The sequence below is a fragment of the Anabrus simplex genome, chromosome 8 (assembly GCF_040414725.1).
Source record: "Anabrus simplex isolate iqAnaSimp1 chromosome 8, ASM4041472v1, whole genome shotgun sequence".
In the NCBI taxonomy this organism is placed as follows: domain Eukaryota; kingdom Metazoa; phylum Arthropoda; class Insecta; order Orthoptera; family Tettigoniidae; genus Anabrus; species Anabrus simplex.
The window spans coordinates 90,655,910-90,672,701 of record NC_090272.1 but is presented as its reverse complement, the minus strand read 5'-3'; the positions used below and the strand labels follow the sequence as shown (position 1 = coordinate 90,672,701).

At 38.3% G+C, this 16,792-nt stretch overlaps 1 protein-coding gene across 3 annotated transcripts in view; it reads right to left on the bottom strand.

The window, feature by feature from the left end:
- LOC136878828 (nucleolar transcription factor 1-A) overlaps window positions 1–16,792 on the bottom strand; it is a 255,229-nt gene that overhangs the window by 120,249 nt on the left and 118,188 nt on the right. For all 3 annotated transcript variants that reach the window (XM_067152338.2, XM_067152337.2, XM_067152339.2), the window contains exon 9: window positions 555–646. In XM_067152338.2, coding sequence (XP_067008439.1) covers window positions 555–646 — 92 coding nt within the window. The remainder of the gene's footprint in view (window positions 1–554; window positions 647–16,792) is intronic.

Sequence of the window (16,792 nt, the reverse complement as noted above, 5' to 3'; positions counted from 1 at the left end):
GGGTGTTAGTGTGTATTACGATGGTGAGTAAAAAATCTGTGTCCAGTGGAAAATTAAAATGTGAGTGAAATTGGGATTAATTACAAATAGCAGTTCAATATAAAATGTAGTGGAAATTAAAACATGCTACCTATCTGTGCAGTAATTTAGTTTTAGGACCCTGATAACCTACCACCACATTATCAAAATTACTTGATGTTCTACCAGAGAAAATAAGATTTTATAGGTTGAATTTCAGTCTTGTTTTTTACGGTTTATTTTTTCACACAATAACAATCAACCGTTTGTGCATCACATTAAATAATAGACATCGCACTTCAGAGCCAACTATAGTGTAATAGAGTAAACTTCAGGTTTGACATAAAACTGTCGCGTTCATGAAGCAAGTTCCTTTAAGTTTAACAATTCATAATATTCTGGTCTGTCACTTAAGGGAAACTTTCATCATTTATGAAATGGAAAAATGTCACGACGTACTGAAAAATTTGTTAGATCTGATTTGACAAATCTGTCACACCTGACTAGTTTTATGAAACAGGGCCCTATTCACCTACCTCTCACGCAGATTCCTCTCCTCCTTGGTAAGGACAGTCTTCACTTTACTGAGAGCTTCTGGATCATCCAGCTTCTGGGATTTGAGAGCCTCCTGTCAACAGAAAAGCAAGTACTTGAAAAAGCTGCTATGTCTTTTGTGCTGACCACACAAATTCATTTTTCAAACAAGAAAGGCATCATTGTCTACATCAGGATTATTTCTCCTTGTTTCCCAATGGTCGTGGAAAGGAACAAACAACTAGAAACATGAAATGGAACACACAATAGTATATACACAAAATAAGAGGACAATATATGCAATACACATACATACATACATACATACATACATACATACATACATACATAACTGCAAACCTTAAGAACCCAAAAATAGGAAGAATTTTTTAATTCTGGGATTTCATCACATATATTCCACCATGGTCTACGTGAAAAAAGGTCAGGATAAAAGGCATACATATCTACAGTTACAATGCGAATTGACCATTAAATTTAAAATCTTAAAACTAAGAAAACATAGAAATGGTTACAAGAAAATGTACCTAATCATTCTCATTTATGACACTTATATACTAATATTTATGTCACATCGACACACGCAACAAAATGCATAATACCGTATTTTCTCGCAAAATTTACTCACTTTTTTGATGAAAAATACAGGCGCAAACTTTGGATGCGTAAATTATTCAAGGAATTCAGATATTTACAAATTATTTACAATTCATTTATATTTAAAAGATACATCTATATATATAAAATAAGAGTTTTGTCTGTACATTACTCAGAATTTGAAAATAATAGTATTTCTGTATCGGTCATGTCCATAGTAACATGAAAATACACTTTTTTACTTTTCCGTAATTTCTGTCTGTCTGTCTGTCTGTCTGTATGTATGTATGTATGTATGTATGTATGTATGTACATGCATCACGAGAAAACGGTTGAAGAGAATTTAATGAAAATCGGTATGTGAAGTCGGGGTACAAGCCTCTACATTCTAGGCTATAAATCATTTTGCTCACGCTGAGTGAAATGGTAGTTTAGGGGAAGGCCTAAAATTGAATTCTCTACTATTTATGTTATTAGTGGTCTAATGAAAATCGGTATGTGAAGTCCAGGGATGAGCCTCTACAATCTAGGCTATAAATCATTTTACTCACGCTGACTAAAATGGTAGTTTAGGGGAAGGCCTAAAATTGAATTCTCAACTATTTATGTTATTAGTCGTCGTATTTTAAAGAAAATGGGTATGCAAAGTTGGGGAATAAGTTGCTACAATCTAGGCTATCAATAATTGTATTCACACTGAGAAAAATGGTAGTTTAGGGGAAGGCATAAAATTCAATTCTCAAATATTGTTGTTATTAGTAGTCCCATCCTGATGAAAATCGGTATGCAAAGTCAGGAAATAAGTCACTATAGTCTAGGCTGTAAATTATTTTATTCACGCTGAGTAAAATGATAATTTAGGGGAAGGCCTAAAATGTAATTCTCAAATATTTCTTATTAGAGGTGTAATCGATGAATGCTACATAACTAAGTTTATATAGTATTAAATTTCCTATTATTCATGTCTTATACATTGTTACCGTACTGGCTATGACCACAAAGATATTCATGAATTTGGATTTTTGTTACCAAGTACATATCAGCGCCGAGTAACGAGAAAATGGGTAAACAGTACTTAATGAAAATCGGTATGTAAAGTCGGTGAATAAGAAACTACAGTTTATGGTATAAAATATTTTACAAATCACAGAGTCGAAAGAAAACTAAATGTGAAGGCCTACAATATAGAAAGCTCATAACATTGATCAACAATAACATTACACTGACCATTGTTTGTCGTGATGTGCTTTGTGTCTTCTGTTGCCCCTCATCTCCGGTAGATAGGATTACTGCTGCGTACAGAGTATTTTTTATTTGATTTACGTTGCACCGACATAGATAGGTTTTATGGCGACGATGGCATAGGAAAGGGCTAGGAGTTCCTTAGGCCTTAATTAAGGTACAGGCCCAGCATTTGACTGGTGTGAAAGTGGTAAACCACGGAATACCATCTTCAGCGCTGCCAACAATGGGGTTCGAATCCATTATCTCTCGGATGCAAGCTCACAGCTGCGCACCGCTAACCACACGGTCAACTCGCCCAGTCGTACAGTGTGTAACAGCCTGTCTGAATATTGAAGGGAAGTAGCTGGGGAGTTAGATAACTTTCTTCTTTAGCATGCCATTCCCCTGGTTTATAAATTTTCAGATACTACTGGTACGTAACACACTGGATCATCATAGCATTCGGGCTATTCAATCCCTACTCTGAGGCACTGATTGGAATGAACAGTGTGCATATTTAGCGGAATAATGGCAGATGAGTGTTCATGGCAATCTGCGGCCTGGTCATCCCGGCTCTGGAACTTTGGACTATTAGATTGGCACCGCAATCTAACCGCAGCACTGTTCGTTAAAAGTGATCAAACGTGCGGCTTTCCATTTGATCGAGTATTTTATATGATAGCATTGCTTTTAATCGCTACATTCATACTTACGTTTTTGTAATGACCTATGTTGATTTCAGGTTAGGAAAACCACAAAGTCAGTCTTTCTGAGAATCCCGTAGCGAAGCACGGGTACATCAACTAGTCAAATATAATATAAACACAATTGGCTCAACTCATTTGTGGTTATCGCCATTTGGCGTAAAATTCCAGCGTGAGATTTTTTCTGAGAAGTCAAAAAGGGTACATCAGGTAAATTAGACACGTGGGTTTGAAGTACCGACACTGGAAAAAATTCTTCCCATTACGAGCTGACAACACGACCTGAAGTGAAATAAACATGAACTAATAAAAGTACAATTCATGTTATGTCATAACTATGACATACCAGCAAAAAAAGAAAACTCTCCAATATGAAAAGGGCCGGGCATCGAAGGAGGGGCCCTGCTACATTACCCCCAAACCGTTCGTATCCAATCCCATACGAGTGACGTGTCCATCCACCCTTTTTCTTGAATACTAACGTGGATCACTCGCGGAAAGTTTGCTTTAGGCATTGTTTATCGTTTTAGAACAATGCAAGGTGCAAGCTGTTACAGCAAGCATTGCAGTACATCGTTGTTTGTAGCGCGTACGATAACACTGTATGTTCCTTTCTTATCAATTGTTCGACTTTGTGGCATATGGACAGAGCCCTGCACAGATGCGGATGAAGAAAGTGCTGATGCAGATATTATTTCGGATATCCGCGCAGGGCTTTACATATGGAAATTGATTGGCGTCTGATCTCCGATTCCTATAAGGAAGATCAAATATTCCTTCACTTTACGCTTCTCAATCGCTAAGCGAGGAAAGTGGTTGAAATCAATCATAATTTTTTGGCATAATGTTGTTCTTTGTTGTTCCATTTCTCTTCATAAAACTAATCAAGCCTCGACTAACCTTCAAATCCGAAACACTGATTCCATGTACAGCAGCTATTTCTCATTCTTTTAAAATACAGCATTTCGTGAGAAGCGGCTCATCCAAAGTTGCACAACAAAATCATATATTTAAGCAGATCCTCCACTACTTGCGGAAAATTGCAGCTTTTTGGCCGCGAAATGCTTTGCGAGACTTGTTGGCCGCTTGAAGTGCACTTCTGTTACCGAGGTAGCGCACGTTTCATTTGAACACTGAATACTTGCTGCCCGCTACCTTATTCCCGTATGTTTCGGTATAACTGATCACCGCCAGTTTGTATGATGCAGTAATACTCGAATACTGTGGACTGACAAACAATTTTGAGATCACAGAGTGTCTCGTACCCGAAACACTCGTAAAAATAGTGCAATGGGATTTCCTGCCGGCTAATAACAGAATGCTGCCCTGTATTTGGAATGCCCACTTTTGCAATAGGAAGCCTGCTACTTGCGTACTTGACATCTTTATATCGAAACACATCCGGAGCTGCATGATGTTCGAAGTTGTGGGTGCGTCAAATACGTGAACATTTCTTTTTCCCCACTTTGGGCCCAAAAATATTCCGATGCGTAAATTATGCAAGGGTGTTAATTACGCGAGAAAATACGGTAGTTTCCTTTATCAGACGGTAAAATTAACAGAAATTTATAGGTAACTCTGAACACTTGGAGAACGTTTGTTATATTTTTTGGCCAGGCAAATGCTGGGTCTGTACCTTAAGTAACGCCATGGCCGCTTCCTTCCAACTCCTAGGCCTTTCCTATCCCATCGTCGCCATAAGATCTATCTGTGTTGGTGCGACGTAAAGCCACTAACAAAAAAAAAAAAAAAAAAAAAGTCATAACGAGAAAAGAAAATACCAGAAACTGTCACCGACACAACCCCCTTAAGAACATTCAACTCATTAAAATTATGCACTTACAGTAATTCAATACGCTAAACTACCACACACAAAAAAAAAAAAAAATTCAAAATGTCCCATACATTATTAACGTACGACTTTGACAGAGGGGGGGAAAGCATAGAAATGCAAGAAAAAACATGTGGCCTACAAATCCGACTAACCTATGCACAGCAACGATGTTAACAGCGCGCGAACAACATAATAACAAACTGATTCTTTCGTCCCGATTAAGTGAGTTATTAGCTCACGCTAGCCTCTCTTGCTTACAAAACGATTGCCGCCCCGAATTCCCAGCTGTATAATGCGCACACGCGGGGAAACACGATACACGAAGACGACGGACAAAACACTCACGAAATAAAGCATCAAATAAATACACTTAAAAATGAAGTTTCATAAATTACATAAACACATAAGAATTTATCCCTTATCCTAGGGGAAGAGTACTGGCCATACTAGAGGTTATATTGGACAAAAATAGGAAGAAGTACAAATAAATCGGAAGACGAGTTAAAAACCGGAAAGTTTCCAGGTAAATCGGAAGGGGTGGCAGGTATGCACATACCAACAAACTATTTGAATCTAAATAAATCACAAAATGCTTTAAAATATTAAGAACTTAAAAAAGAACTCTTGTTAAGATTTCTGTTTACAATATAGAAACGTGAACATTAATGCTCAGGTAAGAAAGCTAATGGGAAAAAGATTTCAGCAAGATAGCAAATATTTTAGATTCAGGAAATCAAACAGGCTGTATCGCGATTGACCTATATAAGGCGTTTAATAGGGTACATCAGGGGTTTCCAAATAATGGCCCGTGAGGGCTTTTTTTTTTTTTTAATTAAGAAATGTGAAGAACATTTACAAAATATATTTCATAGCTCATTCAAAAATGTATTCATTTTTAAACCCTTTATAGACCCAAATCATAACTATTTCATTTTTTAATATTATTTCAAGTATTCACTTGGTCTGAATAGATTATTTTTTATTTAAAACAATTAAAATCCAAACTTCGGCAGAAAATGAGCCCCAACAAATGCCAGTGCTGGGTCTTAACCATTATAAAAATGGCTATGGGATCCATACCAATTCTTGAAATCCATGCCAACCTCACTGTGGACATTTTATGCAATGTAGCATGCAATGAATACCAAGAAATACAAGAAATACTTTAACTGCCATTGGTGTAAGAAGCAGTTTCAATTCTTTGTTCATCTCTCATTGGTAGTAGTGGAAAGTACACAGTACTGCGCACTCTAAGAAAATTTCAGGGAAGTACTCCTGGAAGTACACTGCTGTGATTCTAGGCTCTTACAATTGTATATCACTGTTCCCTTCACACTACTCCCACTAAATTGTTTTGTTCTGACTACATTATTAATTTCAGTTTGTCTTTAGGTGCTTTTTTTTTGTTTTTTTTGTCAAATACTTCAAATAAACTGATATTGTTGGGTGCTCTTCTTTGAAATTCAATTGTCGTGGGTAAAACAGTGTTTATGTTTAATTTCATTCTTTTAAGTAATTGTAAAATAGTGTTTTAAGGAAGGATTAAACCTTCATTTCATTTTTGCATAATATTTCATACTAGTACTTCCCTTCTACTTGAGGAATTTTACAAAAACTGGCTTATTATTAAAGTGCAGCCCGCCGATCATGCTTAAGGTTTGCAATGTGGCCCTCGAGTATAACATTATCTGCAAAAAGCCTTTTCTTTGATTCCGGATTTTCACTCATATCATATATATTATACCAGGAATGATGGTCCGAGATAGAGTCCCCGATGTATGAAGTTATATTCTGCGCCAAGCGATCACATTCGGCAGCCTGCAAGCCAATCAGCTGAGAGTGAAGTGGAGTTGTGACGCCACGACCTGATGAACACGGTCAAGGCCAAATTACGTCAGCCGATAGAAAGTTCCATACATTCTATCGTCAATATCTTTTGACTGGATTACCGTATGGGAAAGTGAACTACATCGTGTAGCCCGATTTTTTGTGTTCATTATCTCAAAATTTGGAAGAAATCTGTCAAATATTAAGGGAGATATTGAGCAAGATAAGATAGTTACAATTCTCCGAGATCCTGTATAAAAAGGCAGGCATTTCGCTTGTTAAACCAGTCTACCTTGTGCCACAGTCGAAGCCAGTCGGTCGGCTGTTGGTCATTCTTCGCCGCTGTAATGTGAGTCTGCAGTTCGACCTCGACGAAAGTCTGCGTTATGGAACTCGAACTCTGGAACGCTTCGATCAAACTTAGTATATTTTAGCATCGTGTTGCGTGTGACAATAGAAGTTCAAGACGTGTACATTTCAAGTGATTAACTATTTATGTGAACAGTGTGGTTCAAACTTACATTTTTTCTCATGAGTATGATTCTACTTTACCAAGCACTTGAGTATAACTTGATGTATGAATTTCAGGGGGTGATAGAATATGTATGACAGTGAAACATCAAACTGTACTTTTTCTTGACAAAGTGATTTAACATTACGCTGTATTTGAATTCTAAAAGCGATAAAACATTTCTGTCAGTGAAGTATCGTCTTGTACATAATTCAGTATTTAAATTTAACAAGTGTTAGAACTTTTCTAACAGTGGAACGTCAAACTGTAAATAATTCAGTATATTCAGAATATTTCTTCGAACTGTACGTTTACTCTACCAAGTTACTGACATAATTAATTGAGTCTAACAGTGCCAACGAACTTAGATTTTTTCCAAGTGATCAGAGTCTTGGTGGAACTTAGTCTCAAATCTGTGATTAAATAAACTGGTGTAATTAACGTGCATAAGACATTTTTGTTAATTATTAGGATAGGACTGGTGTCAAACATGGGACAGTTCTAGAACAAGCAGTGTTTTCATTTCAACATTATTTAATTGTGAACGGAACTAAATTCACAGAATAAGATTCTTTAGTTACAGTTTATTTCAAGGATCAATTCGTAATAGGACTGTGTGAACTTGAAAGTGATTACAAGTGAAACACTTTCTTTTCTGCGTTATTATTCAGCCAACATTATTCATATTTGACTGTGATAAAGTGACCTGTTTATTTTCTTTCTTAAGCGGCTGATACATCATAGATTAAATCTCAATTAACATTATGAGTACAATTTGATTTATTAAAATTTTATTGACTGTGTTAACTTCGACGTCAGTGACATTATATCATAATCATCAAGTTCGATCACACTTTAGGGACAGTCTATCGTTACCTATGATCTGTTTGAAATCATTAATAATAATTGTTAAGGAGTTACCCGTGGAAGGCAGAGGTGAAAGAAGGTGCGGGCTGGAATGGATCTAACAACAAGGCCGAAAGATGAATTAAAATTACAATAAAGGTTATATTTTCAAAATAGAAAAACTTAACAAATTTCAAATAAAATTTCAACAAATAACAAGTCAACAAAACAGGTAAGGCCAAGATTTAGGACGATTTAACAAACTGGGTTTCGAGCCCCAAGTTTGATAATTCCTGAGCTCTCAGCTCACAACCACAAATTACCAAAGTGCAGAAAACCCCTAATTACATGGAGCACTTGCTCCCACCTAGTAATGTCAAGCCTCCTACAGGCACCTTTCGAAACACTAGAAAGAGCTGACCTGCTCTCAATCTTTCAAGCCTATTCAAGGCAAGACCATACTTCACAATCACTTGCCATCAAGGCACAACTTAAAAGAATTAAACAGGGGTATCCCGTACGCAGCCTACGGGGCCTTAAAAGAAAAATAATAGGTTAATTTAAATGGCCCTAAACGCAAGAAAGGAAAGGAGGCGTGAATTAGCACTCCTAAATACACATTTTAAAACCTAAAAGGCACCAGGCCGATGACACAGAGGCTATTCCCAAGCTAGGGAGGTGGCTCGTATAAGAAAAAAATTTAACACATTAATGGAAAAGAAGATAATCCGTTATGAAAACGTAGTCACCTCAAATCATAAAATGAAGGGGAGCTCGAGAGGGTAAAGCACTCTCTATCCCCGAATTAGAGTTAAAGATATATAAGGTTTTACAAAGACGAAAGAATTTTACATGTTTCAAGAGATAGGTTACATAATAAAGGTTTCGGACCTGCCCCGCGGGTTAAACTGCTGAGCTAGCAAGAAATAAAGATGTTACACGGCCATTACCTTGTTGAAGAGCTGCTGCCCGAACGAAGAGGCGCTACCCGCTACCTGCTATACTTCCATACACTAAGCAGATGTTGTTGAAATGGCCGAGATACAAGAAAATCACCAGTTTTTATACCCTCGTGGAAGATTCGAGACCTTTCATTAATAATTAAGACACACCCACAGGCGTTTATTGGCTGACTAAAAGTTATACATCAAAATTGGAGAAGAAAGACACGATTGGTCAAGAAATTAATTACAGAAATTTATGATTGGCTAAATTCAAAACTGGCGGAAAGGAAAGATTAATACTGCCAACCCACAAATGAAGGAACAAAATTTAGTAAAGAGAAAACTTATGAATACAAAATTTCTTCAAATAAAGTTCTTTTACTTCGCACCAGGGTGCATGGTCATAGTTTTTGGTAGACACATCTATAAGAGAAAGTCCACACTTCTTGATCAATAGAAAACAAAACACGTTGAAATCCACACAGTCTTGACAACTTGGTAATCACAAAATTTTACTGTAGTGACATCTTCTGAGAAACTACTGAGTTAATCCAGTTTTTAAAGTTCAGAGTTTCTCCTGTAGAGGAGGATTTATTGGCGCTAGATTTAAAATTGCGGCGAAGTGGTGTACCGCCCGGTATAATAATAATAATAATAATAATAATAATAATAATAATAATAATAATAATAATAATAATAATAATAATAATAATAATAATAATAATAATAATAATAATAATAATAATAATTTGTTTGTGCAGAGATTGAATACCTTACGAGTTCGTTCGAACACTAGTGCAGTGTCGATCCCATTTCTACAAGTGCTCCTAAATCATCAAGTTCTTCCAGAAATTCAAGATTTTCCAAAAATTCAAAGATATTCCAGACCTTCTCGGAAGATGGTGCAGCTGTAAATGAACATTGCAAACCCGCAGTGTACCAGTTTCAGCCCAACCCAAGGAGAGATACTTACTGTAACCACTGTAATGAAGTGATGCTGAATTTTGACCTTGAATTTTGACCATTACTTTATGAATAAACTCTTCAACAAACTTAGAAAAACTCCATTATACTTATTTCTTGCTACCCTCTTTTCTGTAACGATTCAGATATAGACCGGACACAGCCTTTGTCAAGTCTCATGCACTGCTAGCCGATATAACCTACACTTACTGTTACAATATATATATATATATATATATATATATATATAAAAGAAAATATACAGGTCCAATAATACTGCCTTGAGGAATTCCCATCCTAATGATCACAGGATCAGATAATGTTTCACCCACTCTAACTCTCTCAGTTCTATTTTCTATAATTATAGCCACTCACTGTCACTCTTTTGTCTAGTCCAATTGCATCAATTTTTGCCAGTAGTCTTCCATGATCTACTGTTTGAAATGTCTTAGGTCTATCGTGACAGAGTCCATTTGATCTCCTGAAATTAAGATATCTCCTATATCTTGCTGGAATTCTACAAATAGAGCTTCAATGGAATAACCTTTCCTAACCCCGAACTTCCTTCTATCAAAGCGGTTATTAATTTCACAAACATGTCTAATATAATCAGAAATAATGCTTTCCCAAAGCTTACATGCAACAGTGTCAAACTGACTGGCCTGTAATTTTCCGCTTAATGTTTATCTACCATTTCTTTATACGTAGGGGCTACTGTAGCAGCTCCCCATTCATTTGGTCTAGCTTCTTCATTCAAAGAGTAATCAGCTAATTACTTCAGACATGGTACTATATCCCAATCCATTGTCTTTAGCATATACCCAGAAATCTTATCAATTCCAACTGCTTTTCTACTTTTCAACTTTTGTATCTTATTGTAAATGTATGTGTTATCATAGGAAAATGACAATACTTCATTGGTATTAGTCGCCTGCTCTATCTGGACATTATCCTGGTATGGTATGTTGATAAATGGGGTTGTCAGGGATTGAGACGCCCTCTATGTCGTCTATCAGTGTACGATTCTATGACAGAGACTAGCAGCGAGTTGTCTATCTGTGAAACCAGACGGTTTGTACTAACAATAAAAAAGGGATTTGTTTATAACTTGTAAACGGTCGTTACTCGCGAGGAACAAAATATAATACTGGTGCCGAAAACCCCGGAAGCGAAGAACCATCAACACTAACATTAAAGAAGACTACACTGAACGGATGGCTGCAAGAGGTATTCCTTTCCTTCACGCCGCAAGTATTTTCATCACAAGAGTATCAACATCACGACAAACGGCAGATGAGTAGATCACATTCTATTTATTCTGTAATAGTTAATTAGGAAAGTTGCTGTAAAACAAAGAATGTTGGATGAAGAGGGTTGTAGTAAAGGGAAGCATGCCTATTGAGAAATGGTCAAGCTTACATAGAAGGTTATAAGTGCATGATATCTTAGAAGCCAAGAGAAGCCATCTTGAATATTAATACACACGTAATCTGGTAGCATACGAAGGTCATCCACGAATCAGTAAGGTACAGGTGCTGCCATCTGCCGGCAAGCAATACAATTTCATAAGATTCATAAACATCTGTCAGTCCACATCACACACTTCTCCATCACTGCCATTCTCTAGCCCACCTCAGGTCAACTTTCCCTTGAGCTTCACGATGACAGAGAATGAAGAGCTTCTTAAAAAACATAAAGGACGCGAAAGACCCACTGGTCGAATGTTACACGTTTCTCCACGTACCTGAATGAAGTTAATGACTCGACGGAACAGTATGAAATAGCTCACGCTCTTGACCGCTTACAAGATACTCCACAAGAACTATTAATCGTGGACGAACAAGTGCACGATTTGTTGAATGATGATGAGTACGAGACGGACGCACAGGATTGCGAGCAATATATTGACCGCTCGAAGCGTGCAATACGGAAGGCCACTAATCTCATTAAAGAGAAGCGTGAAGACACCACTCAAGCCACCGCTGATTCAATTACACAACCTCCAATCACTCAAGACGTTAAACTACCTGCTATCAGACTTGAACCTTTCACAGGCGATGTCGAGACATGGCCCAGGTTCTGGGAACAATTCCAGTCTTCTGTGGACAACAACGCAGGTCTTTCAACCATAAATAAATATACGTTTCTCTTAGGTTACCTAGAGGGTGAATCTAAACTTCTGATTGACAGAATAGTGGTCACGGCAGATAACTACGACCGAACGAAGCGGATTCTTCACTCAAGATACGGCGACACGGACCGAATCATACAAAGCCACTTAGATTTCTTGGAAAATTTAGAACCCGCCACTTCGGATAGCCCAGCGATGTTAAACACTACCTACATTGAGTGTCATCGACGATTAGAAGCACTAAGAGCTCTAGGGGAAAACATAGACGCGTTTGGACAAATATTAGCACACAAACTGCTGAGAGCATTTTCAGAAGACCTTTGCCGTCGCTGGCTAATTCATGCAAAAACGAAACTACTGTACTTGGAGTTAGTTGGGATACAGAAAAAGATTCCCTGACATTCGATTTCAAGCGCATCCTAGAACATCTGGCAGAAGAGCCTGGAACCAAACGTAGCGTTTTAAATGGAACAGCTAAATTCTATGGTCCCTTAGGTTTACTTGCACCGGTACTCATCACGGCGAAAATCATCTTTCAAGACACTTGGCGTCGAGGACTCGTATGCGAAGAAATTCTCCCACCAGATCTGGCGTAAAGATGGCAACGTTGGTTGTCAGAACGAATTCACTTATCACCAACATACGTTTCCCGATGGATTGGCATTTCCAAAACCAAAAAGAACACTGAGATACGTGTATTTTGTGACGCAAGTGAGAAGGTGTATGGTGCTGCACTATATTTGAGGTCAGAGTCTGATACAGTAGAAGTCCGCTATAGCGAGTACGGCATATAACGAGAACTCCGTTATAGCGACGATTTTTTCTGTCCCTTCAAAATTCCTATATTAAACTGTGTATCGTCCTTCGGTTACAGCGAGAACCCTATCACTGGCGGATCCGTTATTACGAGCGATTAAGCGCGCGCGATTTTTTCCGTTACCGATATTTATTTACCCCAGCGATGATATTGCATGCGATCGATTACCTTCGGCATCGTTGCCTCGCTATGTGCACTAGCGATTTATCTCGTCGACATTCGAAGGCGATGTCGGAGTCGATTAGTAATATCCGTCAACAGCTGTTCCATAAAGAAAATTCGAAATGAAAGAGAACATATTTTCGTAATAAATGAGTAAATAACGTGTCCGATAACGGTTGCTAACTCATTCAAAATGAAGGCTGACTAAACAACTGTTTAATTTTGAGGCTAAATACTGCATTTAAGTAAGAATGGGATACACCTCCAGATATGGCAGAGTGCTTAATTGATTACATAGGTTAGTTTGTATTTTGTCGCTATTATGAAAATGTATAACGAGAAAGGTATAATTTCTCTACCGGCGCTTGAAGTGTGTTTTCATCATACGTATAGTACGGTAAAGTGAGGATACGTGACGCTGTTTGAATAAGAAAACTGAAACGTTTGCAACAAAATGCGATCGATCATCTTCGGTACGGTATAGTTTTCTCACTTTGTGCATTTGCGAGCTCTCTCGTTGCCATTCAAAGGCGATGGAGTTGATTAGTAATACCCATCGACTGCTGTTCTCTAAAGTAAATTCGAAATGAAAGAGTATAACACGTTTTCGTAATAAATGCGTACATAACGTGGCCGATAGCAGTTCTTAAACTCGTAAAAATAAAGACTGAATAAACGATATCCTAATTTTACGGAAATTACGTGAGAATGTCATACACCTCCAGATATGGCAGAGTACATCACTGATTTCAGAGGATATTTAATATCTTCTCGCGTCTAGTTATGGCTATTTACATGTAAATTTTTCGCGAGGAGGTTATTTCTCTACATGCGTTTCAAATATGTTTTCATTATAGGCTACATATACGGTTAGGTTAGGTGACGCTGTTTGAAGAAGAAAGCTGAGGTGTTTGCCACAGAAATCTCTGGAGTGATACCGTATTTCTCCGAATCCAAGACTTTTTTCCCCTCAGAATCTCATGCGAAAACTCGAGGGTTGTTGCATTCGCGGCCTAACAATAAGTTAATGGATACCACTGGCAACTACCGCGGTAACCACGCTGCTTCTTTTCACACGCGCACAGAACTCATTGACAATAAACGACCGCCTCTTTACTACACATCGCTACCGGTTGTACAGTGTACAGTGCCTGTGTGTTTCTCAAATCTGCAGAATGGCATCAAAACATGCGACCCTTCGAATTCTTAGAAAAAACCATGTCTACTCAGTGGCAGAGTCATAACGCGTCTATTGTACTTGACGCTTAGTAAAATTAAGGTTTATAGAGAGCAGGAATATTTTCGTGATGGATAGTCGTATTGTAAAGATACGTGGAAAAGGTATTGCCGGCAAATTTTCAGCGGGTTCTAGTCGATATTATGATGCCAATTTTAAGTTAATGTTTATTAAACATTCGGAAAGGTAGAAAAATTGTGCAGCCGCAAGAAAATACGGCATAGGCCTAACTAAAGCCAATATTTGGAGTTAGCGTGAAGACAAAGAGCTAAAAAAATGCGTACTGTACAAAAATGCATTCAGTGGTCCGCAACAAGGACGCTTTAATGAAAGTCGATGATGAAATTGTGAGGTATGTGCACGAAAAACGCAAGGGCGGTTGGCCATACCGTGGCGCAATAAACTCGTTTGTTGACTTTCAACGTTCGCGATTAGGCCTATACATCGCTAGCCGTTGAATGTGGCCGTACCCGACAAGCGAGACGTGCGTGTAGCGGTAGCCGGTTATATCTGACGCTGCGTAAAAGTAACAGTTTTATAGACAGCAAGAATAATTTCCCGATGGATCGTTGTATTGTAGAGATGCATGGAATAGGTATTGCCGGAAAATTTTCAACGAGTTCTCTTCGATATTATGATGCCTATGTTAAGTTAATGGTCCTTTAACCCGCGGAAATAAAGAATAAATGTGCAGCCGCAAAAAAGAGAAAAAAAGAAATACGGCGTGACGCAAGTCAATGTTCGGCGTCTAAAAATAGTCTAAAAATGCGTAGGCCCGTATGATTTTACAAACTTCTTTTTGAGCCTGATTTAAATTTTTTGAAGGAAAAAGTGGTGTTCATCTTGGATTCGGAGAAATACGGAACTATATTTTTTCAGAATTAAATTAAACATACACTTTCACGTAGTATCGGATTACGAAAAATAACAAACAAGTAAGCCGTACTATGGATATCATCTGCGGAAACGCAAGTTTTGAACAAACGGATTGCCGTTTCATACCGATTTTAAAGTGCATGAAGGGTTTTCTGACTTTTACACAAAAATTGGATATAACGACAATCCGTTATATCGAGAAAATTTTTCGCTGTTGTGAATTCTCGCTATAACGGACTTCTACTGTATGTTATGTTCCGTATGCCTTGTTTGCAGCAAGGCACGACTAGCTCCTGTGAGGAAAGTAACGATTCCCAGATTAGAATTGCTTGCTGCTCTAATTGGTACACGCCTCCTCTACTACTTCTGTACGGAGACCGATCTCAGCATAAACAAGGCCACGCTATGGAGCGACAGTATGATAACGCTTGGTTGGATTCGCAGTGACCCAAATAGGAGGAAACCTTTCGTTGCTAACAAGGTTAATGAAATTCTAAGCTACACAGCCCCTAGTTAATGGCGACAGTGCCCCAGCGACACTAATCCAGCAGACTACCTCTCGCGGGGACTTTCGTCAAATGACTTATGCTCAAATGATACTTGGTGGCATGGTCCTTCTTGGCTCATTGGTGAACACACAACATGCCCATTGGAAAACCCGTCAGACATAACATCTCTACCAGATGCAAAGAAACCAACTAAGCAAATTCTATTAATCACTTCGCATGGATCACTGCTAGACACAACACAATTCAGTTCATACTGGAAACTGATACATGTTACTTGTTGGGTTCTACGTTTTATCAGAGTGATGAAGGAAAGAGTACAATACCCCAAGTATCTCACAGAAATAGATATAAATAATGCTCGACTTTACTGGATACGTCAGACTCAAGAAGAATGTTTCGGTATGGAACTCACCGCCTTGAAAGGAAACATTCCGCTTCCAAGTAAGTCCAAGATTGCAAGATTCAATCCATACATCCAAGATGACATCATTCGACTTGGTGGACGACTTCAATACGCAGACCTGACGCATACAGAAAGGCATCCAATACTTTTAGATGAATCCCACACTTTCACCAGACTTCTGATAAGGCAGACACACATCAGGCTACATCACTTACGTGTACAGATAGTGCTGTCACAGATACGATCAGAATATTGGATTCTTTGCGCCAGGCAAGCCATAAAGAAAGTTCTGTGCACTTGTCTGCCCTGTAAAATGGCCCACAACAAATTTCATGAAGCTATTGAAGCACCCTTGCCACCTGACCGTGTAAAGCCCTTACGACCATTCGAAGTGACTGGCATTGACTTTACAGGCCCCTTATATATCAAGGTGGGGAATGAGTCGAAGAAATGTTATATTGCTCTCTTTACTCCTGGGGAGTGCGATACCGCAAGAGGACTCTCGTCTGGACCCGCATTCCCATGGGCCATGCCTTACCCCCATCAGTGATGCAGCGATGGGGCCTGGCAGTGGCGGAATTACTTTAACCAGAATTCGCCATCCGGATGATAGTATATTTGGACGACTGGCTCCTCT